Source organism: Leguminivora glycinivorella, chromosome 4 (genome assembly GCF_023078275.1).
Source record: "Leguminivora glycinivorella isolate SPB_JAAS2020 chromosome 4, LegGlyc_1.1, whole genome shotgun sequence".
In the NCBI taxonomy this organism is placed as follows: Eukaryota; Metazoa; Arthropoda; class Insecta; order Lepidoptera; family Tortricidae; genus Leguminivora; species Leguminivora glycinivorella.
In genome coordinates, this window is record NC_062974.1 from 8,394,920 (window position 1) to 8,421,219 (window position 26,300).

At 36.8% G+C, this 26,300-nt stretch overlaps 2 protein-coding genes and 1 long non-coding RNA gene across 5 annotated transcripts; 1 reads left to right on the forward strand and 2 right to left on the reverse strand.

Annotated features, from left to right (window-relative positions):
• The first annotated feature begins 4,653 nt into the window (after positions 1-4,653).
• On the forward strand, positions 4,654-5,525 carry LOC125225824. Its single transcript, XR_007177025.1, has 2 exons — positions 4,654-4,877; positions 5,287-5,525. It is a non-coding gene; the product is annotated as an uncharacterized LOC125225824 (long non-coding RNA).
• A 4,805-nt stretch (positions 5,526-10,330) lies between these two features.
• Positions 10,331-14,974, reverse strand: LOC125225799 (protein rolling stone-like). 2 transcript variants are annotated; one of them, XR_007177021.1, is made up of 5 exons: positions 14,722-14,974; positions 11,945-12,058; positions 11,668-11,860; positions 10,638-10,941; positions 10,331-10,592 (listed from the first exon to the last, which is right to left on the reverse strand). XR_007177021.1 is itself a non-coding variant. In XM_048129652.1 (4 exons), the coding sequence occupies exons 1-4, from the start codon at positions 14,900-14,902 to the stop codon at positions 10,740-10,742; spliced, it is 690 nt and encodes a 229-aa protein (XP_047985609.1). In that variant the 5' UTR covers positions 14,903-14,974; the 3' UTR covers positions 10,331-10,739. The 2 variants fall into 2 exon arrangements, 1 of the variants encoding a protein (XP_047985609.1); XM_048129652.1 differs by having other exon boundaries at positions 10,331-10,941.
• A 2,152-nt stretch (positions 14,975-17,126) lies between these two features.
• LOC125225786 (protein rolling stone-like) lies at positions 17,127-25,561 on the reverse strand. Of its 2 annotated transcripts, none has more exons than XM_048129638.1 (4): positions 24,683-25,561; positions 19,537-19,665; positions 18,716-18,908; positions 17,127-18,064 (listed from the first exon to the last, which is right to left on the reverse strand). In XM_048129638.1, the coding sequence occupies exons 1-4, from the start codon at positions 24,975-24,977 to the stop codon at positions 17,851-17,853; spliced, it is 831 nt and encodes a 276-aa protein (XP_047985595.1). In that variant the 5' UTR covers positions 24,978-25,561; the 3' UTR covers positions 17,127-17,850. The 2 variants fall into 2 exon arrangements, with proteins under 2 accessions (XP_047985595.1, XP_047985596.1); XM_048129639.1 differs by having other exon boundaries at positions 19,537-19,647; positions 24,683-25,556.
• Between the last annotated feature and the right edge of the window lie 739 nt (positions 25,562-26,300).

The window sequence follows — 26,300 nt, forward strand, 5'->3', positions numbered from 1 at the left end:
TCGTCGCTCTTCTCATCTATATTATCAGATGGCAAAAAATCCTTGCTTGTGTGTGTGGTATCAGGATCAGAAGAAACGCACAAAGTAGATACTCCTTGAAAACCGGATGTAGAAGCCAATTCACAATTTATTTCTTCTGATGTTTCACTCTGAACGTCCTTATAATTAGCCTTAGCCTTAGCCTTCTTAATCTTCCTATAATAACTACTGGAATGTCTATATTTTTTTTCTCTTTGGCCATTGTTAACACAACACAACTTTTGATTTAAAAAACTGAAATAACTATTGAGTATATACGTCCTATTTCACCGAGAAATGACTTATTTGTGAGTAAAAATAACTTGATCTGAGGTCGCCTCGCAAACGTCGACTTATTGGTTATTTTTTAGGGTTAATTTGACTATTAGGTAAATCTAAACGAAACCTTATGGTAATATTAGTACCTTACAAGTATTTATAACTTTATGGTCTAAATTTGGTCTCTCAAGAAGGTAATATTTACTACGAAATTGGTAGCAAAAGCGACTTAAATCGATGACCTAAAGGTCCCTAGTTTAAGAAAAAATTACGTCGCATATACACCTAATATGGACGTACAAGTAAATATGAACAATTGGTCGAGTTTCGAAGTTAATTTTACCTTATATTTTGCTCATAATCAACCTTCAAGTTTGTGACCTTATGGTGCTTTGATGAAGGGAAATTTACGTTTCAATGGCTCTATATTTTAACCCAGAAGTATAAATGTACGAGATGTGAATTTATGTGGTGCGTATGATGTAATTTTTACCTAAATTAGTAATATATTCTAGAGCATGGGTAAAAGCACTTAGAATGTTTGCTGGGAATAGTGTGTTGTTTCTTTCTTTCAGATCAAATTATGTACATGTTGAAGATACTAATACTTTTATATACTCACAAAATGTATCACAATAAGTACCACAGTAAGTCATGGACGGTGAGATGCTAACCACATCCAAGTTGTCATTCACAATTGCTCCGGGCAAAGAGTATTACCAGTATATATAGAGGGGCTGCAGTAGTGAATAATCATTAGCTCACTTGTGTGTTGTGTTTTTGTGCTTCCAGATATGTTTCAGATTCATAATACATATTGTACTTGGGATATATTGACAATTGTCACAGTGTCACAGTGAAACAGAATATAAGATTCAAGTTTCTGGAATTCTAATTGGCACCTAAATGATTCCTTATAACAGGTGACTTTATGAGTTTTATGATCTACAAAGAGAGATGATCATTATCTTGCCCTATTTGTCATATTAAATATAAGTTTGTCCGGAATGACATGGAATAAGGTATTTATCCTACTCAATAATATTGTACCATTGCATCTGGCTTATGTAAGTATACTGACAGTAAATACATTTTAAATTCACTACAGGTTGGTATAAAGGGATGAGTAAATAAGCATAAGAAAACTTTGACAACTGTCTTGTCTTGTTTGTGTTTTGTTATAAGTTCACACTTCTCCGGGGACTGTATTTTGAAATCTGTCTTAGTGACATTCTTATGCATATAAACTCTGTATGATCTTGCATTTTTCTAAATGAGGAAACATATTGCTATATTACATGGCACAAATTCATCCAAAATGTTGAGGAAATAATAATAATATTAACATAATAATATGTTGATGAGGTTAATAATGCATCTTGTTAAAACCATAATGTGTGTTAAAATTAAGGGCATAGCACTGAAGTATAGTGTATTGTTGATGCTGTTTTGTTTATAATAATGCTGGTTTAGCATTGCAAACATTTTTGACAAAAAAAATGTATTCAATGTTCTAAATTGAACCAAAGACAAATATATTACCTAGACAGACACTTGGAACATTTATTATCATGACATAGTCCAGTGTCCATTTAATGCATTGACAGTGATATAATTTGTTCTTTAAATTACATTCCTTTCCAGATTAATTTATTGATTACAGTAGTTGCCTGCCGGTAATCCGGAGACTATTGACCATAAGTTGAAAATACTTGCATTGATAAGGCATGATTCCAGAAGTTCCTGAGGTTAAATCTTGCTAAAAGCTGGAAACACCAAACTGGATATCTATTGAACTATTTATGACACTGGTAAAATTTGTCATAGCTAATGGTAAGAGATTTTGATATTTATAGACCCGATGGACTTTAACGGTCTACATGCTATACTTGTCTGTTACAACAAATCAGTTTGATTTGGAATTGGGCTTGAAACATGCCAATCAGTTAAGTTTTTAAAAGATGTGCAATAATCTGAGGTAAATAACTTAATTGGAGCTTCTAATAATTTTAACCACTTCACTGCGAAGGAATGTTTCCGAACCGAAGCATGACAAACAGGTTACCGTTTGAAGTTGACAAGTATTGTCTACTTTTAATATGTTCTGTTCCTTGAAATATAAAAATAACTGTACACTTCTATTGCTTCTTGATTTCACAAGAATATATATATTTTACATGTTTGTGACTTTTGCAAGAATCAAAAATAATGATATTTTGTTATAAAAACTCATTAACTTGTACTAAGTATTCTTGCATATGCATAGTATTAACACAACTAACAAAATTATGTAGTTGTGCAGGTGGCAGCTATATGGATAATGTTGTGCTTTAAATTGCACATATACCTACAGCTGGAGCACCTCTCTAGTGTGTCTTTTGAAGCATTGTCTGGCAAGCCTGATGGTTTAATCAATAAGCTTATGCACAATGCCTGATGATGATATATAAATACCTTTGTCAAGAACCATTTGGTAAGTGAACAATGATAGATAAAATATTACATTATTTGAATGTAGTGAAACCTCGATAAGTCAAGCCAAGTGCCATATGATTATTCTTGCTTGGCTGGACTGTAGGTATTTCAATAATGGTACGTGTTACCTTATTTAGGGGCACGGGAAAAATAAGCCAAGTTTCATAAAATTATTTTTGGTTGGCTGAAAATGCTGAAATGTATTTTAATAATGGTATATATAGTAAGCGTGATTACCTTATTTAGGGGCACGGGAAAAATAAGACAAGTTGCACGCCGGATTAAGAACCGAGTTGTGTTTTGTCTTATTACTCTCAGATTTAAGAACTAAGTTGTCATTACATATATGCACGCCGGATTAAGAACCGAGTTGTGTTTTGTCTTATTAGTCTCAGATTAAGAACTGAGTTGTCATTACGTATATGCACGCCGGATTAAGAACCGAGTTGTGTTTTGTCTTATTAGTCTCAGATTAAGAACTGAGTTGTCATTACATATATGCACACCGGATTAAGAACCGAGTTATGTTTTGCCTTATTAATCTCAGATTAAGACATTAGTTGTCATTACATATATGCACGCCGGATTAAGAACAGAGTTGTGTTTTGTCTTATTAGTCTCAGATTAAGAACTGAGTTGTCATTACGTATATGCACACCGGATTAAGAACCGAGTTATGTTTTGCCTTATTAATCTCAGATTAAGACATTAGTTGTCATTACATATATGCACGCCGGATTAAGAACCGAGTTGTGTTTTGTCTTATTAGTCTCAGATTAAGAACTGAGTTGTCATTACGTATATGCACGCCGGATTAAGAACCGAGTTGTGTTTTGCCTTATTAGTCTCAGATTAAGACATTAGTTGTCATTACATATATGCACGCCGGATTAAGAACCGAGTTGTGTTTTGTCTTATTAGTCTCAGATTAAGAACTGAGTTGTCATTACGTATATGCACGCCGGATTAAGAACCGAGTTGTGTTTTGCCTTATTAGTCTCAGATTAAGAACTGAGTTGTCATTACATATATGCACGCCGGATTGAGAACCGAGTTGTGCTTGTGCTATTACTCTCAAATTGAGAACCGAGTTGTGCTTGTGCTATTACTCTCAAATTGAGAACCGAGTTGTGCTTGTGCTATTACTCTCAAATTAAGAACCGAGTTGCCATTGCATATATACACGCCGGATTAAGAACCGAGTTGTGTTGCCTTTACATGATGTTAATAATATATTCTGTTCACAGGGTTTCCTGATATATAAGAACATTGTACCTGAATCTTGTGGTATCCATGGTAGTGTAACTAATGTGATATCCACAAGTAAAAATGAAGTGATTTCCGTCACTTAAAGTGTGAGTCATAATTATAATGATTACTTTAATGTCTGCTATACATTTAGCACTTTGATTATTGTTTCTTAAGTATTTCTGTTTATGCAATGCAGGCCTTAGGAGGCGGACCATGTGCATAAGACCTATTATTGTGATGCAGGTCTTTGGAGACGGGCCATCATGTGTTATATAGACTATCCTTGTGAGGTTAGTTCTATTTCTGGTATTTGTGATGCAGGTCTTTGGAGACGGACCATCATGTGTTCTATAGACTATCCTTGTGAGGTTAGTTTTATTTCTGGTATTTGTGATGCAGGTCTTTGGAGACGGACCATCATGTGTTATATAGACTATCCTTGTGAGGCTAGTTCTGTTTCTGGTATTTGTGATGCAGGTCTTTGGAGACGGACCATCATTTGTGTTCTGTAGACTATCCTTAAGAGGCTAGTTCTGTTTCTGGTATTTGTGATGCAGGTCTTTGGAGACGGACCATCATGTGTTATATAGTCTATCTTTAAGAGGTTAGCTTGAGACCTTCTTTGTCAAAAGCATGTTTTATGACCTTAAAGAGTAGTGATCTCAAGGTTACCTTGAAAGGGTTGCTTGCACTAATACTTTCCAGAGGTTGCTGGTGGAATTACGGTTTCCAATAGAGTGCATGCTACAGGCTGCGCGACAACCTTGTCATGAAGGGCCAACGTCTGCGGTCGTTGCGCCGCCAGCCTCGAAAGCAGCCGTATCACCGTGGCTTGCGTATGAAGCTTTGATATGGTAATGTTTGTTATCTTATAGCAAAATTGGTGGCTAGTACACATTGATTATTACCTTTTATTAATTTTATCATGTTGATAGATAAATAATTAGCAGTTGTTAAAGGTCCTGCCAAGGAGCAGCCATGTATTCTGCTTAATATATTTTCATAAAAAAAGATTACATGACAATATTTTTAATATCTTCATTGTCATTGTTTATTACTAAATTATTTTACGGCTATGTAAGCCGGATCTGTAATTGAGAGCATCGACTATGCCAATTGTACATTAATTTCTCGTAACCTTATCATGTTACTTGAACGACAGTTGTGTTGTACTGATTCTATCACCTACTGGCTTAGTTCCAAGGAAAAATTATCACGTTCTCGTTACATTAAGGAACTTAGTATTTCCCATGTATGTTACAGAGCTTTTTAATAAGAGCTTTCTTGCTGCTTGCTGTGTTAGAAGGCGGCTATGCTCACGCATGGAGTGTGTCATGTTCACCTCTCACGAGTTTGATGTACGCGTTGTTGCGCGTGCGGGGAGCTTCACAGCCTACAGTGACGGAGCCAACTGTGAGTTTGTTCCATGTATTTGCTATTTAAACGACGCCAATCATCATTATTATATTGAGCGGTTGGTTAGTTTGGAATGCACCGCTCACGTAAGTCTTAACTTAAGGCATAAATGGCATAATACTTACCTGAAAATAAATGAAATGTATTGATGGGTGAAGTTATTTACAAGCAAATATTAGATGGTGTTTTGTACACCAGTAATTACCTGCCCGCCGCTAGATGTCATCTATTTTACATAATTAATTTGACTAATATATAGTATCGATCATGGCGGTAAAACATGTACTTTTCGTACCATCGCACCTTAATAGTTTTAAAGCCTTACTGGCTGTGGAGTTGTTAAATAATGACCTGACTTACTTGTACTAGGCTAGTCTTGTCATGCAATCTTGAGTTTAGTTATGTCATTACTATGATTCGACTATAAAATGAGACCAATTACATATCTTGGTGTAAGTTAGTCTTAAACTACACCGGCCGTTTCCAACGGTACTCGAGTTAATCACTTCAAAGGACCAGGGCCTGAGTGTATAGCTGGAGTATACAAAGTTCTTGTTCACTCCGCAGAAAAGAAAAGAACAAATGAACAGATGAAGTCTACCGCCACCAGTTGGAGGCGCAGCCTGCTTCGGCTGCGTTGACTGCGGCAGTCATCAGTAGCAGCATGGATAGCAGAGACTTTCGGGACGAAAGGTCAAGGTCAGAATGGTCGAGTATAAGGACATCACTAGTCGAACGTCCCCTTCACTAGCATCGCTGTCAAAAAATGGCGTCAGACGGACTCAGGGCGTCACTTGAAGATAGCTTGTCATTGAACTTGTATTTTGAGATTCCGTTTAATAAACTGTATAATTAATAGTGGTATCCTGGTGTTTTTACTCTAACAGTTCCGAAGGGACCCCGACCACATACCGAGGCAAGCCCTAGAATTGAATTCCCAAGGAAAGCGAAGGCGTGCCCGCCCTAAGCAGTCCTGGCGGCGGACGATCACTGCAGAAGCGAAGGCGATAGGGATGACCTGGAGCGAAGTAAAGCGCGAAGCTCAAAACCGCTCGGGATGGCGACGCACTGTGGTTGCCCTCTGCCCCATCTAGGGGACATAGGACATTAAGTCAAGTCAAGTCAGTCATAATCCATAATATTTTATCATGAGATTCATGAGTAACAATCACATTAGGTAAGAATGCCAAAAACTAATACGTCCAGATTCAATTAGTCGAGACCCATATAACCATAATCGGTCGCCGTTCCTACGCAAATCCTCCTATTTTGTGTACACACAGGTCTTCGGGTCTCAATGCTTAGTCGCAGTACGGTCGACGTTTAGTCGCGGCGACCCAAATGGGGACGATTGGTAACAGGCACAAATGGTCACAGAAGTGACAGAAGTGTGCACTACGCGTGCACACATTGTTACCGTTTGGCGACTACTTTCCCAAAATCATTCGTTCATTTCATTCTTTTCAAATGGCGACTGTCAGAGACGTCAAAGTAAAAAAGAAATAAAATCATTTGACATTAAAATGTAATGGCGTAAGAATTTGTTAAAGATAAATATTGTTTGCATTTGTAATATAATGTGGGCTAATTACCATGGCCAATTAAACTGCTCGAGTGATTTCATAAAATAAGTCTAAATTTATCAACGCGCCATCAATTTACCTCAGTTTAACCAGTAATAATATTATTGACTACTCGGTGTTTGCGTGTTATGTATATTGATTGGTGAAGTTTTAGTGCTCTGGTGCATATACTATACTGAAATAATAAAAATAATGCCTAGAAAACCAATAAAGTTGTTAAAATATGGATTAAGACGGTAATATTCCATGTAAAAAACAGTCGCCAAACGGTCACCAAACGGTCAACAAACGGTCGCAAAATGGTCGCAGCGTACACGCGTGACCGAAAGCAGAATGGCTTCTTGTATTCATTTTTTTCAGGTATCCTCAAACTTTATAAACAATTAAATATGCCGTCGTACTCAGTTGCCCTCACTAAAGAAGATTAAAAAAAAATTGTAACGTGCGTACCGAGCTGCTGGGTTGTAAAGGATCGGGGATCATATTATTATGGTCTTCTATAGAGCAACTAGTATTGTGCGGCATTTCACAATTGACACTTGTTGAAGTAGTCTTCATTAATATTACTATCAACATTCATTTCAGCGATCTGTACTTCTTTTGTCAAGATTTTTGTATAGATAAGTGTCTACAAATTTGTAATGTTAAAGAGACATAAATAAAACGTAGTAGAGTAAATAATGTGTTTTTTTTGTAACCCAAACAAAATACTTGTAGATACGAGTGCGGAAAAGAGGAAAATCGATACGAGTAGCGATAAATTAATACACGAACGAAGGGAGTGTTTTACTTCGACACGAGTTGTGAATGTCCTTTTCGCACGTGTATCGTACGACGATTTTCAGTACCTAAATCTAAGCTAAGAGTTTCGACCAGACAAGAAATGAATCATTGCTTGGATTGCTCGCACTACTGCGTTAAAAAAAGCAGCATCTGTACTGAAAAAAACTATCATTGCGCAACAGAAATTCTATTAATATCACAGTAAATACTCTATTTCATTTGATTCCTACTTTTATTGTGTAAAGCAACACTACACTTTATTTTTATTATCAATAAGAATTAAAAATTATATATTTAATACATTAAGTAACTATAAAGTGCTTATCTATTTGTATTATCATTCTGCACTTTTCTTAACTTTCCCACATTTCTATAAAATGTCGAAGAGTGCTTAAATGGTCGTCGTCGTTTATTATTATTTAATTCGCTCATATTTAAATGATTCAAAGCAACCAGTCCACAACTTCACAAGACAGTTTGAGAAACCTTCGTATTTCAGATTGTCATTTGCGGATACAGTGGTTTAGGAGCAGTTCGGTAATCAGACCTACACATGTGTGTACAAATTCTGTCAATGTCACTGTCAGAAACCGTTCTGACAGTGACAAGCCACAAATTCGTCCACATGTTGTTACCGTTATGTGTGCAAACGTCGACTAATAAAGTGTCGTTAAAAGTCATTCTGACAGTGACATTGACAGCCACAAATTCGTACACATTTTGTTACCGTAACGAGTGCACACGACGACTACATTTTGTTATTGTATCAATACGGTCGCATTGTTTGCACGCCGTTACCACGCGTTATGTCACATTTGACAGTTAGTTACTGATTTGAAGATTTTGCGACTGAAATGGTTGTATGGGGACCCTGTAAGATCACTTTGATCAACTCGTGATAATGAATTGAAATACTTCCAGAATAACCAACGTTCAAGTTCTAAACTTTCTAAAAGCAAATAGTTGTTCGCGATGTTGACACCAAATACCATCATTGAAATGGTCGCGTGCCTGTCGAGTGTAGACTATCCAATATGTTATTGGGTCTATAATTATTAATACCAAAGTTGAATCCGCTTGCGCCTTCGACGCGCTGCGCTGCGAAATGTTTAGATTTACTTCGAAATGGTCGATTCGAGTTTTAGTTTTAAATATGATAGAGATCTGTCATAAATCCTTCAGTTTTTGCACTCTCTCTATTCGTAAAATCCACTTGCCTTAATAGTGTCAACAATGTTTTTAAAAAGTCCTATCGGCTCAATTCGGAGTTTAGATATGATATGAAACTGATATTTTAGGGTCATAAATAGTACGTAACGATCAAAGTGCGGAAAAGAAGAAATGACGTAACGAGTGAGGATAAATTAAAATAAATAAAATAGGACCAAAGCACAACCTCGGACACTGGCGATCAAATATATGAAAGAGGCCGTGTAGGTGATCTCGTTACTATGCTTATATGAGTGAAATGTGACAGCGACCTGTCACACACTGTTCGCGTTTTTGACAGGCGGTAACTGTGAGGCAACCGAGAGGGGGTCGGCGGCACTTTCAGCGGGGAGCGGGAGTGGCCATACTGTACGATAGTACTCTTTATTAATTTATTATACTGTGACCAAAGAGTATTTTAAATCGAGACGAGGTAGGTACGGATACCCTCTTTGCACGTGTATCGCACAACGTTTTACAGTATCTAAGGCCCTTTGAAGTTCGATATAAGCACACAAAGTACCACCATAATTAATTGTACTGGAAAGTAGTTTTTGTTTATTTAAGGAACGTTACTGTCACTCCAGGCCCCGTAGCCGAATGGCATTTCTCCGACGCCAAACGAAAGCGATACGCCGCTGGCTCTGTCGCGCCAATACGCAAGCGCGATAGAGATAGATATCTACTAGCGCTTCGTTTCGTGAGCGTTTCGTGAGCGATTGTGCCATTCGGCTAGCCACCCAGATCGGTATCTACATCTTACGCTAATTTTTGAAGCATTTTTCGAATACGGCAGCATGAAAGAATATCGCGGTAGTGTAACATGCAGTGCCACCTATACGGCACCAATGCAAATGTGCAGTGTTTAGTACTCAGACGAAGGATACTATAGACTAGACGCAAGCGTACACCCGTAAGGGACAGATAGAATAATGGAGCGAATTAAAGAATCACTTTAAAAATGGCTGACAGTTTACCATAAACAACCTACGTAATTTGGGCGGATAATAAGTTTGACAAGTCACGTCCTTATTGTTTGCCACAAACTCGTTTGTGGCAACGGCGGAAAAGTGAAACTATGACAAAGACAAAAAATAACATTTTGCTCTCTGTCACTCTTATTATAATTTGTATGTGACCATCTCGTTCGGTAGTGGTATTATTATTTGTCTGTCTAGTCTATAGTATCCTTTGTTTAAAGTTTAGTAAAATCACGTAAAATGTTAGTATTTTAACGCCATCTACGCAAAAGCTTTGTTTGAAAACACGTTAATCTATTCGGCAATAGATGGCAGTAAAAAGTATAGTGCAACTACTCAACAATAGATGGCGCTTTATTCTGTATATCTTAGCTTACATATTTTTATTTTTATGAACCTTTTAAAAACCGGAGTAGTGGTTATTCCTTAAATATGCACAATTTTCTACAAATTGTTAACTATTGGCGAATGAATAGTTACACAAAGTTGAAAAAATTATACGTAATGTACCTACACCGATCCAAAATTATGTACCATACTGCCGTAGTGTCCTAAAAAGCAGTATTCTCCTAAAGAATAATAATATGTTCTGAGAAGACTGCCTTTTAAAAATGACGGCAGAATGACTTAATAACAGACATACTCGTAATGCATTAATCATTTAAGAAGTCAACATAATATTTTGAAAAATTGCATTATATCTAGGAGGATCCGATATAGTCACTTAGCGTATTGGATCCTGATTCTATACAGTGATAGGTACAATGTGTTCGATTATCGGTTGTTTAGTAGAGCAACAAAGCCGACTCAACCAGTCTCGGACAAACGCTAAAGCCCACAAAAAGACGTATAGAACGATGATCATTAAAGCAACGCCGATCGTCGTTTGCAACGTGACCTGCGGCTCGCTCCAGTCCAGAAACTTGTAGATGTACGGTTCTCCGTGTCTGAAAAAGATTACTCAAAATAATCAGTTATGTTTGAATTTCCATGTGTAACAAACAGTACAATATTATTTATTACTATAAAACGCCTACTCGATAGTTTTCTGAATTTCCCGAGAGATGTCGCTTTTCTTTCTGGAAACTAGCGAACGGTACTAATGCATTGTAGTTTTTTGTAATGATATTTGAATTATTTTGTGTTCGGTGTGATTTATGTGTTAATAAGCCGATTAAACATACTTCTGTTTATTATTAAACTGGGTGTTTAATTTAAAGCTTTTCCTTTTCGGGGCCATTGTCCAAGTTAAACACTAGGATTAAACGAGCGAGCGTCGGCTAACATCTGTTTCAGATTGGACCAAAATCTGGATGGTACCCACCCAAGTCCCAATTCTCCATAAATATTATGTATCTCCATTATATAGTAGTTTATGAACAGGCACATGTAACTTAACCCACAATGGTCTAAAGTGGAAAAACTCTATCCAAAAAACTGGATCGTCAAAAATACATTTCGGTTATTATTGAATTCGGTTACAAGGTTTCACGAGAATAAATTGAGAAATGCGATCTGTAGAAGGAAACATCGGGATCGGGACATACAAAAGCAAATTGCCAGAGTCAGACCTTAGATTTATACTGACGCTTCGATCAACGACTAGCGTCGCAGACCTACGTTGAAGTTCCAGACAATGAGGCTTTTTTAAATAGGAAAATAATTCAACTTACGCGCCAGTGCCCCCAGCCTTCTGATATATCTTGGAAAATATAGTGTACACGACGCCCAACAGAAGCGGCTGGTAGATATGCGCTAAACGCACTGGGGTCCGAGACGCAAATAACTCGATCAGAACTAACACGGCATTAAACCCATGCAATGAAGTTTCCAACCAGAAGTAACGTTCATGGATCCCATATTTACCTAAAACATTAGCAATATTGCAAAATGTATCTCAAAGATTTATACTTTAATGGGTTAAAAGTACCAAAAAGTTAAGCAACTTACTAGCATTTTCGGATAATAACCTCCAATATAGCAGGGTTACAACGATGGCTAAACTAACTGATATGTTGAACAGTACCCAGTACAGCATTACGTACCACGGTGGCTTGCCTACCTCTGGAATCAAATAAAACGTTGTTAATAATATCACTTCTATGTGTTAGAAATGTATATGTACTTGAAATAAAATTAAATATTCAATGTTACTTTTTGAATTGCTTCTGAACATATTTTGTATGGGTAATTAATTAATTATTATTCAGAAATGTCTCAATGACGACAAGAAAACCGATGACTATGTAGTTTGATGAAATCCTATTTATTAATCAAGAGCGTCACAGATTCCATTAGTAACTAATTAACTTCGGATTGAACATAATGATTTGATGAATTAACTGTTTATGCCATTAACCGTTAATCTAGCTGACTGTTTAAATTAAGACAAAAGAATGTCAGACTTACTGATTTTGAAAATGCTTCAATGCAAAATTTCTAACATAACTATTATAATATGTTCGAAAACACTATAATATACTAGCTTTTGCCCGCGACTTCGTTCGCGTTACATTCGAAAATTGGGCAATGCTCCATACGTACTTTCACCCCCCATTTTAGAGAAGTGGGGTGTTAGAAAGAGACAAAAAGTAGCCTATATCACTCTCCATCCCTTCAATTATTTTCACTTAAAAAATCACGTCAATTCGTCGTTCAGTTTTGCTGTGAAAGACGGACAAACAAACAGACACACACACTTTCCCATTTGTAATATTAGTATGGAAGTATGGATGTGGGATTCATTGAAATTTTAGTACACTATACCGACCACTCTCTTTTAAGCTAACGAAGGGCTAAAGCTTAAATAAGGTGGAGTAAACTTTTTATTACTGTAGATTTCGACAAAGTTTTAAAATAATGTTCACATAGTTCAAATGTGGCATAAAACATACGCCTATCAGTATCACGAGAGCCGGCGCGAATGAAATAAACGAAACATTTATTGTGTGGCATCTGCATAGAGTCGTAAATATCAAGGGCCACTATTATCCCGGAGCTGTAAGCTCCTCTTTTTAACCGACTTCAAAAAAGGAGGAGGTTCTCAATTCGACTGAATGTTTTTTTTATATTTTTATTTTTATTTTTTTTTTGTATGTATGTTACTCGATATCTCCGAGAATCGTGGACCGATTTTCAAAATTTTTTTTTTGATCGAACGGGTATACCCCCGAGATGGTCCCATTGGCACCAAGTCGGGGTCTGATGATGGGATCTTGGAGAAATCGAGGGAACTCTTCAAATGTTATAGGCACATGTAATGTTTTTAGTGTATTTTTCAAAGGTACACCAGTATTTACGCCTGATGGTAATAATTTTATGTGGCTGAGCTGATGATGGAAGGTCAACTCCTCAATGGTTAGGAGTTAAAGGATAATTCTTTCACTACTGTACATATATTCGGACTGATACATATAATACCACTAGGAACCACTAAAAATCAACAAATAAATTAACTTTTTAACAAAAAATAAAACCGCCTTCAAAAAAAGCGTGTTACAAAACACGGAGAAACTAAAAAGCCAAAAATAATAAACCTTCGAATTCAGATTTCTTATCGGATTGCAATAATCTAAACATCCAAATTATAAACAAATCAATTATTTTTGGAGTCGGGGCCAGCCTGCGTATGGTTGGGTGGGGCAAACAGGAAATAGCAAGGCGACGAACAGGTCTGGTACCGACTACAAAAATAATTGATTTGTTTATAATTTGGATGTTTAGATTATTGCAATCCGATAAGAAATCTGAATTCGAAGGTTTATTATTTTTGGCTTTTTAGTTTCTCCGTGTTTTGTAACACGCTTTTTTTGAAGGCGGTTTTATTTTTTTTGTAATTTTTTTTTAAATACTTATTTTAACCCGTCACAAACATGGATGTGTATTTTCATTCACCCATTCGTTCCGTTCCTGTCAGCTCTTGTGAACTGACATCTACCAACGGTTAAGGTATAGGTAGTTTCAACTCAGTTGAGGCCACGCACACTATAACACTGTCATGTAAAGACAACGAGATTTTGAAATTAGTGTTCTTACCGTGTACCGACTGCAGATTCAACAGTGAATTGCAAGAAAGACCAAAAAGTTTATATTGACTATTTTGTTAAGAATTACGTCTATAGAATAATTTTCAAACAAAACAGAAAATAAAATATCTCGTATGTGATTAATTAATTGTCAGATTATGATTGTAATATTAATCGTAGAAATCAAAGATATGTTATTAGATTGCCTTATTTTATCATCGTAGCTGTTAAAATGGTGTTTACCTATTTTTTCATTACTTATTAGCAGACATAGAAGTCGCAGTAGCAATAACGTCAATTAACATAGGGACATCCTTCCGATACAAAATATATCGATAGCTGAATAATTATTTGGAAGTGAAATTTCATATGAGCTATAAAGTTCACCGGATAATACCATTACTGCTTTTAATACCATTAATCATAAGTCTATCAATAAATAATAATGTTTTTCAAAAATATATTGATAGTTTTTTTACATTCACTCACTCATTTCATTCATTCATTTTTTTGCAATCAGTACTAATCTTCATTTAGCTGTGTGTGTTATCATTCACTTCAACCTCCGTGGAATTACCTATACCATCTGGTAATGTTAATCATATGCGTTTTTGTTTAATGAATCCAAACTACCTACCCACATAATTGATGACAACCTTTGGTGCCAAGTTACAAGTACTATATTTATTTACACTAACTCACCCGGTATCATTTTTTTCGCAGCACACAGTGATACGTAGAGGCCGCTGGCCGCCATTGCAAAAACCATTATTATACCCCAAGTAGTGAGATAAACCAGCCATTGAGGTATCGCGGCTTCAAACAAAGACCATAACAATATCCCAAATGCCAAAGTAGACTCGAAGGCTCGCACCAGTAACATCGGTATTGGCGAATCACCCTTTTGCCAAGATGATCTGTAGAATTTCCTCAAATGCTCTTCTTCGCAAAACTTTTTAGTGTAATGTACCATTTTTTACAATTTTTGCTTTTATTTTGTCATTTATGTGTAATTAAAGTATTCGACTTTCAATGATAACGATCATTTTCTTGAGTCGCAGTCGTCACATAAAGGAATCGTACCTAGAAATGAGCTTGCAGTTTCGATGCACTGGTGTAAATGCGACTGAAGTCTGCGTCGACTGGCATATTAATTGGCTTCAGAGCAATGGGTTTATTGCTTTGTGCCTACCTAATTAAGTGATAATCTCAGCACGTTAATCTTAACACTATAGAAACCAGACGACAATAATTGTCGACATCATCATTCTTACCAAATATACATGTCCGACTGTACGTACATGTTACATATTATCGCATACACTTACGCCGTGGCTTGCGTGGGCGACGGTCGCTCAAACCTTATCGATATGGAAGTATGAGACGCGACGGCGACGGTCGCGCGACCGTCGCCCACGCAAGACACGGCGTTATTGATTAAATTTTACCTCACCTATTTCAGTCGACAGTTTTGCATGTTAAAAGTAAGCGAAACACACATTTACAACATTCAATAAAAATGTATTTACTCTAAGTATATTTACAGCAACTTAATAATAAACTTAAATAAAATATTTACAAAAATATATTATAAGTACATTACAAACAATTCAGTATAATTGAAATATACGGAATGTTGCTTTATTTGCTACGTCACCTAACCCAAACGCAAGAATTGCAATAGAGGTACATAATAAAGTTGTCTAAATATTTTCTTTACAGTGTAAAAGAACAAAGCTTTATTAATCCTCCATGTAACTGACATTAACAGTAAATATATCTATAGAAATAGATAACCATCATGCACCATGCAGTTACACGCAATGATTGAGTACACTAATAATTTATCGGGCATAGCATGCTAGTTTGATATAGTTTATAGTGTCACGTCGGTGCGTCCTTTTCGCAATTACAGAAAGTGCGAAAAGGACGGACCGACGCGATAGGCCACACCACGCGGCCGGGCTGTGCTTGCCTTGCTAGTGCAAACCCTGTAGATACGGAATACATCTTGTGTAGCCAAGCCAGAAAAAAATGTGACTTGACAGTTGACAGGCGATTACAGTTGCACTACCTGGTACCTGGTAACTTTAGTTTATTATTTTTGTCTGGGATTAGTGTCAAGAATCTCTGTGCCGGTTCTTTATTGCAGAACCTAACAAGAGATAGAATTTTACAGTTAAGTAAACACCCTGACCGACTTATGTAACAGTGGAGCCTTAAAATATCGATAACAGGAGTTCGACAGAAAGCGAAAAGGTAATAATGACAGTCTATATCCTGATCAAATCACACACGAAATTATTAGGTTTACACAGCTCACTCTGGAAACTTATCTTCGTTAATTACTATTAAAGTATTTATGTGGTGAACCACATCGCAATAATGACCAATATAAATGTGGAAAAATAAGCTCTTATGAGCTTTTGTAGAACGTATCAAACTACATAATTATGATCGCAGTTATAATTCGCTAAAACATTTATAAAAATTACAGAATTCTAGTAGGTAATATTTTTAACGAAATTGTATACCTATACAACGTGTTTCCGGTATCACTCAAAACCTCAGACACCCCAACTGATTTTTATTTTTTTAAACTCATCTAGAGTATTCATCTTTTAATCTGATGGTTACTTTTTTTAATTTGAATTTTTAATTTTCTGTACAACTCTACTTGACTTTTAGCTCTACACTCAATAAGATAATTGCTAACTACCATCATACATAAACCATTAAACTATTTATTTGTGTACTTTACTGCAACGACATAAGGTTTACCAATAGACAGCTAAGATGTCACTGTAAAACACTTTAAAGCTTTGTCACAGTAAACTTCAAATTGGACAGGTAATCGCAGTAAGCAAATTTAAACCCAATATTCAAAATGACAAGGTTATAATTAGGTACGAGTTCAATTTGTTATAACTTATGATAAACATTAAGATGAAATTGACAAACAACGTCAAACTCGTAGCGGAAAAAATAATCGTCCAAGTAACCAGCCGGTATTAATACCCCCAAATACTGAAAAAGGTAAACAACCTCTAGCAATGCGATATACACAATGTTGTATTACGAATACAATAGAATAGGCACATAAAAAATAACAAATAATACTAATTTAAATAAAAATATTACCCCCATCAAGATATAGCTCAATCGATTCTACTCTCGATTCTGAACAAACGGTTTTCAGGTTTTTAGTGTTAAGTGAAACACGGTGTATAATGCCTGATTTTACAGGCAAATTTTACAGACTGAAGTAACATATTGTTGATGTAGATATTTCTTTCGCAATAATAATCACCGTCCTCAGCATCGACATATGTTTCACCACTACCGTCTCGATGTGAAATACCGGCGTTATGTCTTGCCCGCTCATTTTGTCATTAGATATTGCTCCATTAACTTCGAGGATAGGCATAAATATCCACGTTTCTATCAAAAATATATCTACCTCTTCTGCTTTTTTCACTGTATTGATAACCGAGATACGCACGCAATCGCGTAAAGTCATACAAAAAGGTAAGTTAATTAAGATTATGAAAGCCATGCCTATGCAAAGATTAGGTAACTCCTAATTTTATAGACGTAGATATGATTGACCAGCGTAAGATTCACAGTTTCCGGCCTAGCCGAAGTGACAATAGTTGACGATACGTGGCCATCGAAACGCAGTCTGGTTCTGTCGCACCAATACAGAAGAGCTATAGAGTGAGCTGGCTAGGTACCCTAGACTCTTTATCATAGATAATCTTTATCATAAATAATCTTTATCATCTTATTAGCTTAATAAGTCATTCTCTCCGAAGGCAAAAATCCAATAGCTCAGACAAATCCATTCACGTAATCCGGTGGTGTAAACGGCAAGGTATGGCTGGTAGTTCGGATGAGCGATCCAGTCAGCTTGTCTCGAGCTACGGTGAAACCCCACAGTATCGAATACACGAGGATCAGCCCCACTATAGCCCCCACCACCAGTGCGGTCGTAGGGCCTGGACGACTCCAATCCAGGATTGCGTAGATAAACGGGTTCCCTTCCCTGAAAGTTGAAATGGAAAAAGAGTGATATAGAACCGTGGAATTTGAAGACATGGTAATAATAATTACGAGTAGGTGTAATTGGTAGGCATATAAGGTTTAATGTTACCTAACGCAGGAAAGAGAAAGAGTAATTATTAATATTTTTTAAAGTTATTTGTTTCATATTAATGTTACTGATTTGTGTTAAATGTAATTTAATTAAATACTCCATACGACAGGATATTCACGAAGCACTATAATTTTTGACCCGTGTGGTGACGGGTTAAGAATTTCACCACCCCCTTTCTTCCCGTGGGTGTCGTAGAAGCCGACTGTGGGATATTGGCTAAATTGTGGCGCAGGCGGGAGGCTGGCAACCTGTCACTGCAATATCACTATTTGGATTTCTTTCTACCCCTTTTTGCCAGTGGCACTGTAACTTAGAAATTCATGTGCTCTGCCTACCCCTTTATGGGATGCCGGCGTGATTATGTGTATGTATGTACTATAATGTTTATACGTGAATGCAACGGAAAATTAACTTGAGCAATACTAACGCCTCCGACGACGAACGAGGACACAGAAAGGGACAATATTCTTGTGGATACATGTGATTACATTAACCGTTATTGTAGAGTATAACTACTTGTGTAAACAAATAATAACTTACCCATCAGTGCCTCCGGCGAAGTAGTATATGACAGAAAACACGGCGTACCACAGGCCGACGCCGAGCGGCTGGTAGATGTGTGCGAAGCGGAGCGGCGTGCGAGAGGCGAACAATTCGACCAGGACTAGGACAGTGTTGAACCCGTGCGTTACCGTCTCCAGCCAGAACATTCGGTCTTCTACCTCGACGGAACCTGGAATGTTTAGGAATATTTTATTATTGCTGCTGCCCATGCCTGATTCTCACAAGTGTTGTTGCGTCAAATAAATTATGTATTAATCTTATTGTAGGACAAAATTGTCGGTATTTTGTTTAGGGCTACAATAAGGCCTAGTTACCCTTCGGGTTGGAAGGTCAGATGGCAGTCGCTTTCGTAAAACTAGTGCCTATACCAAATCTTGGGATTAGTTGTCAAAGCGGACCCCAGGCTCCCATGAGCCGCGACGAATGCCGGGATAACGCAAGGAGGATGATGATTTTGTTTAGGGCTAATTTCTCGGCAGTAGACTGCGGACGAAACATCTCTTGACCTACGAAGAGTAAATACAGTTTCGTTAAATTGCTCGTGGAAACTTTAAAGGCGTTCTCTGATTTCTCACCTTAGTCATACTCGGGGTACGTAGCCAAATGCAGTAACGCTTACCATAATATCGTTGTCGTAGCAAGCTACCTCAATCGCTCTTTCGTATTGGCGCGACAAGGCCAGACTACGTTTTGATCGGCGTCAGTTAGCGCCAAGATACTAAATGATTACGTTCGTAGGGAAAATAAGGGAGAGAAAGATAGAAATAGAGTGTAAAAGCGATAGTTCTGTTACTCACTTGAATCAAACAGTAGTATCCAATACAGCAGAGTGATGACTATGGCTATAGTGCCAGCTATGTTGTAGAACACCCAGTACATCGACACGTGCCACGGCGGTACACCTTCCTCTGAAATGGAAGCAAATACTAGTCTCATTATTACACTTATAAAATCACACCTCTTTTTCCAAAAGGTTTGGGCAGATACTTGAAACTGAAAGTTTCGGATAATCTAAGTTTAAGATTAATTACAAAATTAATTATGTACACGAAATACCATAGGTACAGGCCGGGGTTCAAGCAGACCAAAAACAAACTTTTTAACAAAAAATAAAACCGCCTTCAAAAATAAGCGCGTTACAAAACACGGAGAAACTAAAAAGCAAAAAATAATAAACCTTTGAATTCAGATTTCTTATCGTATTGCAATAATCTAAACATCCACATTATAAACAAATCAATTATTTTTGTAGTCGGTACCAGACCTGTTCGTCGCCTTGCTATTGCCTATTTGCCCCACCCAACCATACGCAGGCTGGTACCGACTCCAAAAATAATTGATTTGTTTATAATTTGGATGTTTAGATTATTGCAATACGATAAGAAATCTGAATTCAAAGGTTTATTATTTTTTGCTTTTTAGTTTCTCCGTGTTTTGTAACGCGCTTATTTTTGAAGGCGGTTTTATTTTTTGTTAAAAAGTTTGTTTATTTGTTGATTTTTAGTGGTTCCTATTGATATTATATGCATCAGTCCGAATATATGCACACTAGTGAAAGAATTATCCTTTAACTCCTAACCATTGAGGAGTTGACCTTCCATCATCAGCTCAGCCACATAAAATTATTACCATCAGGCGTAAATACTGGTGTACCTTTGAAAAATACACTAAAAACATTACATGTGCCTATAACATTTGAAGAGTTCCCTCGATTTCTCCAGGATCCCATCATCAGACCCCGACTTGGTGCCAATGGGACCATCTCGGGGTTATACCCGTACGATCAAAAAAAAAATTTTGAAAATCGGTCTACAATTCTCGGAGATATCGAGTAACATACATACAAAAAAATAAAAAAAAAACATTCAGTCGAATTGAGAACCTCCTCCTTTTTTGAAGTCGGTTAAAAAGGAGATGGCGGGATGACATAGACGCATTCTACCAAAAATGGTGGGAAAACACCAGCGACATGGTCAAGTGGAAAAAGCGAGGAGAGGCTTGCCCAGCAGTGGGACAGTAAAAGATTGATTGTTTTTAGACAGATCGGATATTTTACAGCAGCAATATTTTGCAACTGATAAACAAAATGTCGTAATTTAAAAAAAGTTTGACTTCAAAATAACACTCTCTTCTATCGAAATCCTTACCAACTTACCTGTAACTCTAATATTTTGCACTCGCGCAACCTATCGTCACATTGAACAGTAAACATGATGGGCATGTTACACATAACATCGCCGACATAACTACTTAGCTATTTGTTAACATTTCTTAAACAAGATAAGGTTTATAATAACAGTTACAAATGGTTGAGTCTAGCGGCAAGTAGGTATAAACATAATTAAAATAAATATAAATAAATGTTTATTATGCTAATAACGACTATGTATTTTTTTATGAAAATAATATATGACGATACGCGATGACTGGTTTTGCCAGAGTCCGTCTATGCCGAAATTGGCGGAAGCAAGATTACATACTAGCTTATGCCCGCAGCTTCGCTCGCGTTACATTCGAAAATCGCGGAGTGCTCCATACAAACTTCCACCCCCCACTTTAGGGAAGTGGGAGATTAGAAAGATACAAAAAGTAGCCTATGTCACATTCCATCTCTTCAACTATCTCTACCTAAAAAATCACATCAATTCGTCGCTCCGTTTTGCCGTGAAAGACGGACAAACAAACAGACACACACTCTTTCCCATTTACGAGTATAATATTAGTATGGATTATTCGGAATGGACCGTAAAAAATGTTGACTGTTTCCATTGTGTGTAGGTACCTCGTGTTTACTATACCCACGCACATTTCATCCCACATTTCACGGTGTTTAGTATTCTTAAGTGGGACAAAAAAAAGAGAGTGAAGCCCGCGACTCGGCCAAGGTCGGCCGGCGAAGCCTGTCCGACGACTTTCGTAATGCGTTAGATAACTTCGCATTGCGATCGTGGGTAAACACTGGACGTCACTGCATACTAATTAAATCACTATCTCTTAGTGCGTTTATTGGATTCATTGATGAATGATGATTATTATTAGTTTGAGGTTTGAGTCATCTCTTCATTAGACTTGAAAAACAGGACTGACTTAATATTGTCTTCGGTTACCGCGATAGTTGGCATTTTTATTTCGTGCAGTTACTCATGAAATAAAACTATGGAAACGGCTATTTTTTTCAACCCCACTTTTTTTTGGATTTGAAAATTTTTATGTGGTTTCCACTCAGAAAATCGCGGGCTCTTTCATTTTTTTTTTGGTACAAAACATAGACTAACCATTTAACTAATACCAACAATCAATCCTATTATTGTTCCTTATAATTAAGACTATCTCATGAAATAAATACGATCTAGCTCCATTAAAGGTAATTATTTATAAGTAGGTAAAATTAATAAACAGGATGACGACATCCAATATCCGTGAAACAATGACAGATAATCGGTGTGTATAATAGGTGTTTACATGAATTGCTATAGTCGATTATCAACAGCCAGCGTAGTCAACCTTTGGTTTGTAAAACATACAAGGAAGTCGATAATTTGTAAACTGTGGCGATGTGAGCGTGACAAACAATTCGAGTTAAGTCCTTTGTTGGTGTGTAATTTGATCTGCTAGTTACAGTGGTTACCTGCATGAAAAGGTTATATCGCTGTGTCATTACAGTAATAGAGGTTTAATTGTGTAGAATCATACCTATGGAGTGTGGAAAGAAAATGAGGAGAATCTGTCAAAGTAGAACAGTCGCAAGGGCCAGCTGTCTGCTATAAATTATAATTATCTACCTCTTTGATGGCGCTAGGGAACCACCAAGACAATGATATGAAATTAGACGATATACAACGTGTTTCCGGTAACACTCAAAACCTTAGACACCCCAACTGATTTTTATTTTTTTAAACTCATCTAGAGTATTCATCTTTTAATCTGATGGTTACTTTTTTTAAATTGAATTTTTAATTTTCTGTACAGCTCTACTTGACTTTTAGCTCTACACTCAATAAAATAATTCCTAACTTCCACCATAAACCATAAAACTATTTATTTGTGTACGTTACTGCAATGACATAAGGTTTACTAATAGACAGCTAAGATGTCACTGTAAAACACTTTAAATCTTTGTCACAGTAAACTTCAAATTGGACAGGTAATCGCAGTAAGCAAATTTAAACCCAATATTCAAAATGAAAAGGTTGTAATTAGGTACGAGTTCAATTTGTTCTGACTTATGATAAACATTAAGATTAAACTGACAAACAACGTCAAACTCGTAGCGGAAAAAATAATCGTCCAAGTAACCAGCCAGTATTAATACCCCTAAATACTGAAAAAGGTAAACAACCTCTAGCAATGCGATATACACAATGTTGTCTTACGAGTACAATAGAATAGGCACGTAAAAAATAACTAATCATACAAATTTAAATAAAAATATTACCCCCATCAAGATATAGCTCAATCGATTTTACTCTCGATTCTGAACAAACTGTTTTCAGGTTTTTAGTGTTAAGTGAAATACGGTGTATAGAGCACTCTCTATCTATTCTGGGCAAATTTTAAAATCGCTGACATCGTAATTCACTAATTACGATGTCAGCGATTTTAAAATTTGCCCAGAAGTGGTTTGCAGCGCCGCCTATTAAATTTATAGTTTTATACGTATGTAAATTGAATAGGCATAAGTAGGTACAGAAACAAGAAGAAGACCATCTTATCATCAAAATAAATGGAATAAATAAGGTACAGTGGGGCAAATCTCGACTGGGTGCAAATGTAACGGGTCCACCATACATATATGGTAGGCGTGTTCAGTGGATAGGTACATGTACAACTCAACATCATAGTGTAATAATGGAAAAAATGGATTAGTTACAATTGCCCCCCAGTCGAGATTTGCCCCTGCTGTACCTTACGTTAGTTATTGCATTCAAAGTACTAAACTAACATATTTATACACATCGATTTGTGTACTTCAATATTTATATAATAACTAGTTTTTGCCCGCGGCTTCGCACGCGTTAGAAAGAGACAAAAAGTAGCCTATGTCACTCTCCATCCCTTCAACTATCTCCACCTAAAAAATCACGACGATTCGTCGCTCCGTTTTGCCGTGAAAGACGGACAAACAAACAGACACACACACTTTCCCATTTATAATATTAGAATGGATTCTTAAGAAATCGTGCTGCTTGTTTTATTACGCCTTTCAGGTAGTAAATTATACATTACTTATATACTCGGAACGTCACGAAAGTCAGATATTTTGAATGTAAAATTAAAATTAAAATTAAAACTAGGTATTATCTTTACACAAGTACTTATGCATTTTTATTTTTTTACTATCGTGGATATCACACAGATGAACTGTAAAATATGTACGACAAAAATTAGAATTACGTTTTTACATAAAATCGAAAGTAGAAGATTTTGTAATAAAGCCTTTAGCAGAATATTGACCATTTTATCAGTCAGGGGCTCAAGGTAAACCGATCGATTTCATCGTAAAATTTATCAGGTGACGTTAACACTTTTGTTTTAGCAGCTGTTTTGCCGAAATAGAGGTACTTACACACATACCTACTAATTAAACTCTGTCCGTAACATAATGCCAAGTTTTAATGAGAATTTTCTTTATTTCCATTGATTATGTTATGTCGCTTCTTTCTACCTCTAGAGTCAATTTGTAGCGCCCTACACGAGCAAATGTACCATACCCACATAAGTCGCGGCGTATAAATTATATTCCAGGTTTGAACTCTTATACAAATAATAAAAAGTTCAAAATTCTAAATCAGAAATATTGACCTGGGTCTTTAGGCGATGCTTACGCCTTTATTAACGATAGTCAAATACTAACGCGCTGCTATGAGACAAAAACGCCGAACGCTATTAAGCTACCTTACGACACATTGTAAAAGCTAATTATTATGTTCTACAAATACTAACCTGGTAGCGCCTTCTTCGCGGCATTCAAAGACACAATGACCCCGCTGACAGCCATCGCGGAAACCAGCACCAATCCCCAATTGGTCAGGTATATCAGCCAGTACGGAGATGGCGCTTCGTACACCGACCACGCCAGGATAGCCAGCGCCAATATCGCCACCACCATCCGCACCACCAGCAGTGGCATCGGCGAATCTCCGCGTTGCCATGACGACGCGTAGAAATCACTCAGACGCTCGTGGGACGACACCCACAAATCCGACAGGGATACGGTCTTCCTAAAATATTTAACCATTTTTCACTTTGTCACAACACCATGTTTGAATCGATATTTTGTTGCTCTGTCAGACGGTGAGAGTCCAAGAGTTTGAGATAAGTTATCCGAGATAACACAATTTCGCAACTGAAATGAAGCTAAACTATGCTCAGCCCTTATCGGGATGATATCATATATCGCGAGTATGGGAATTGGATTGGAGAATGCCCATGTTTTTTAACTTATAGATTTGTTTTTTATTTAAGGTTTTTGTTACAGAGTGTACGGTAGAGGGTGCAAGGTAAGCGCACAAGGTGCGGAGCGCTCGCGGCGCGGCGGCAGTGCGCGGGCGCGTTCGTGGACTGACGCGACGCGGCTGCCGCAATTCTTGCACAAGAACCCTCAAACCTGACTTTTATGTAATTATTTCTGCACTGGACCTAACTGGGTTTATAAGGCAACGTTTATGGAGAGCCCTATGTTTGAGAAAGATAGGAGTATAATATCTGCATTCAATTATTCTGCATTTCTGTACTATTGACTTGTATAATAATGGGTTTCTATTTTATTGACAGTATTTCTTAATATTATTTACTAGATTGGTTCGGTGAGTAAATGTTTGCAAGTTGGAGTCATACTGAATTGTTCATTCATTATTAAATCTTTATAAATACCTACTGATTTTATAGTTTAATTAATGAAACGCTCACAATGTTATCACCATACCTCGTAACGGATGTAGCAAAACCATAGCATTTGACAGTTTGATGTCAGGGTTGGCGATCACGATGAATAATTTCTTTACTCTACTGCATACTGCACGTATGATTGATAAGTACTAATAATGATATGATAAGTAAAAATAACCTTATTGACCCTCTTTAGATAAAACCTTGTTTGATTTTCTATCAAAGAAAATAGATTATTAATATGTCAATGTCATCAATGTTAAATGCGTTTAAATGTGTATGTTATTTTATTCATAAGAGCACGCATTTTCGAGTTGATGATTCAAATATATTGCCGATTCAAATGACAAGTAGCTTGTTATTTGAACCAAAGAGCACGTAGGCGCTATTTTAACCAAAAAACTAGTTGAACGAACATGAAAACTGGTTGTATTTTCTCTCAGTGTATGAAGTGGAAACATGGAGTGACTATATACAATAGAGAAGAAGGTTCAGATGGATCACAACTTAAATATAATTCACGATGGTGCCTTTCATACATTACATTCATGGATAAGGACGTAATTATACAGAAGCTCAGCCCTTATCGGGATGATATCATATATCGCGAGTATGGGAATTGGATTGGAGAATGCCCATGTTTTTTAACTTATAGATTTGTTTTTTATTTAAG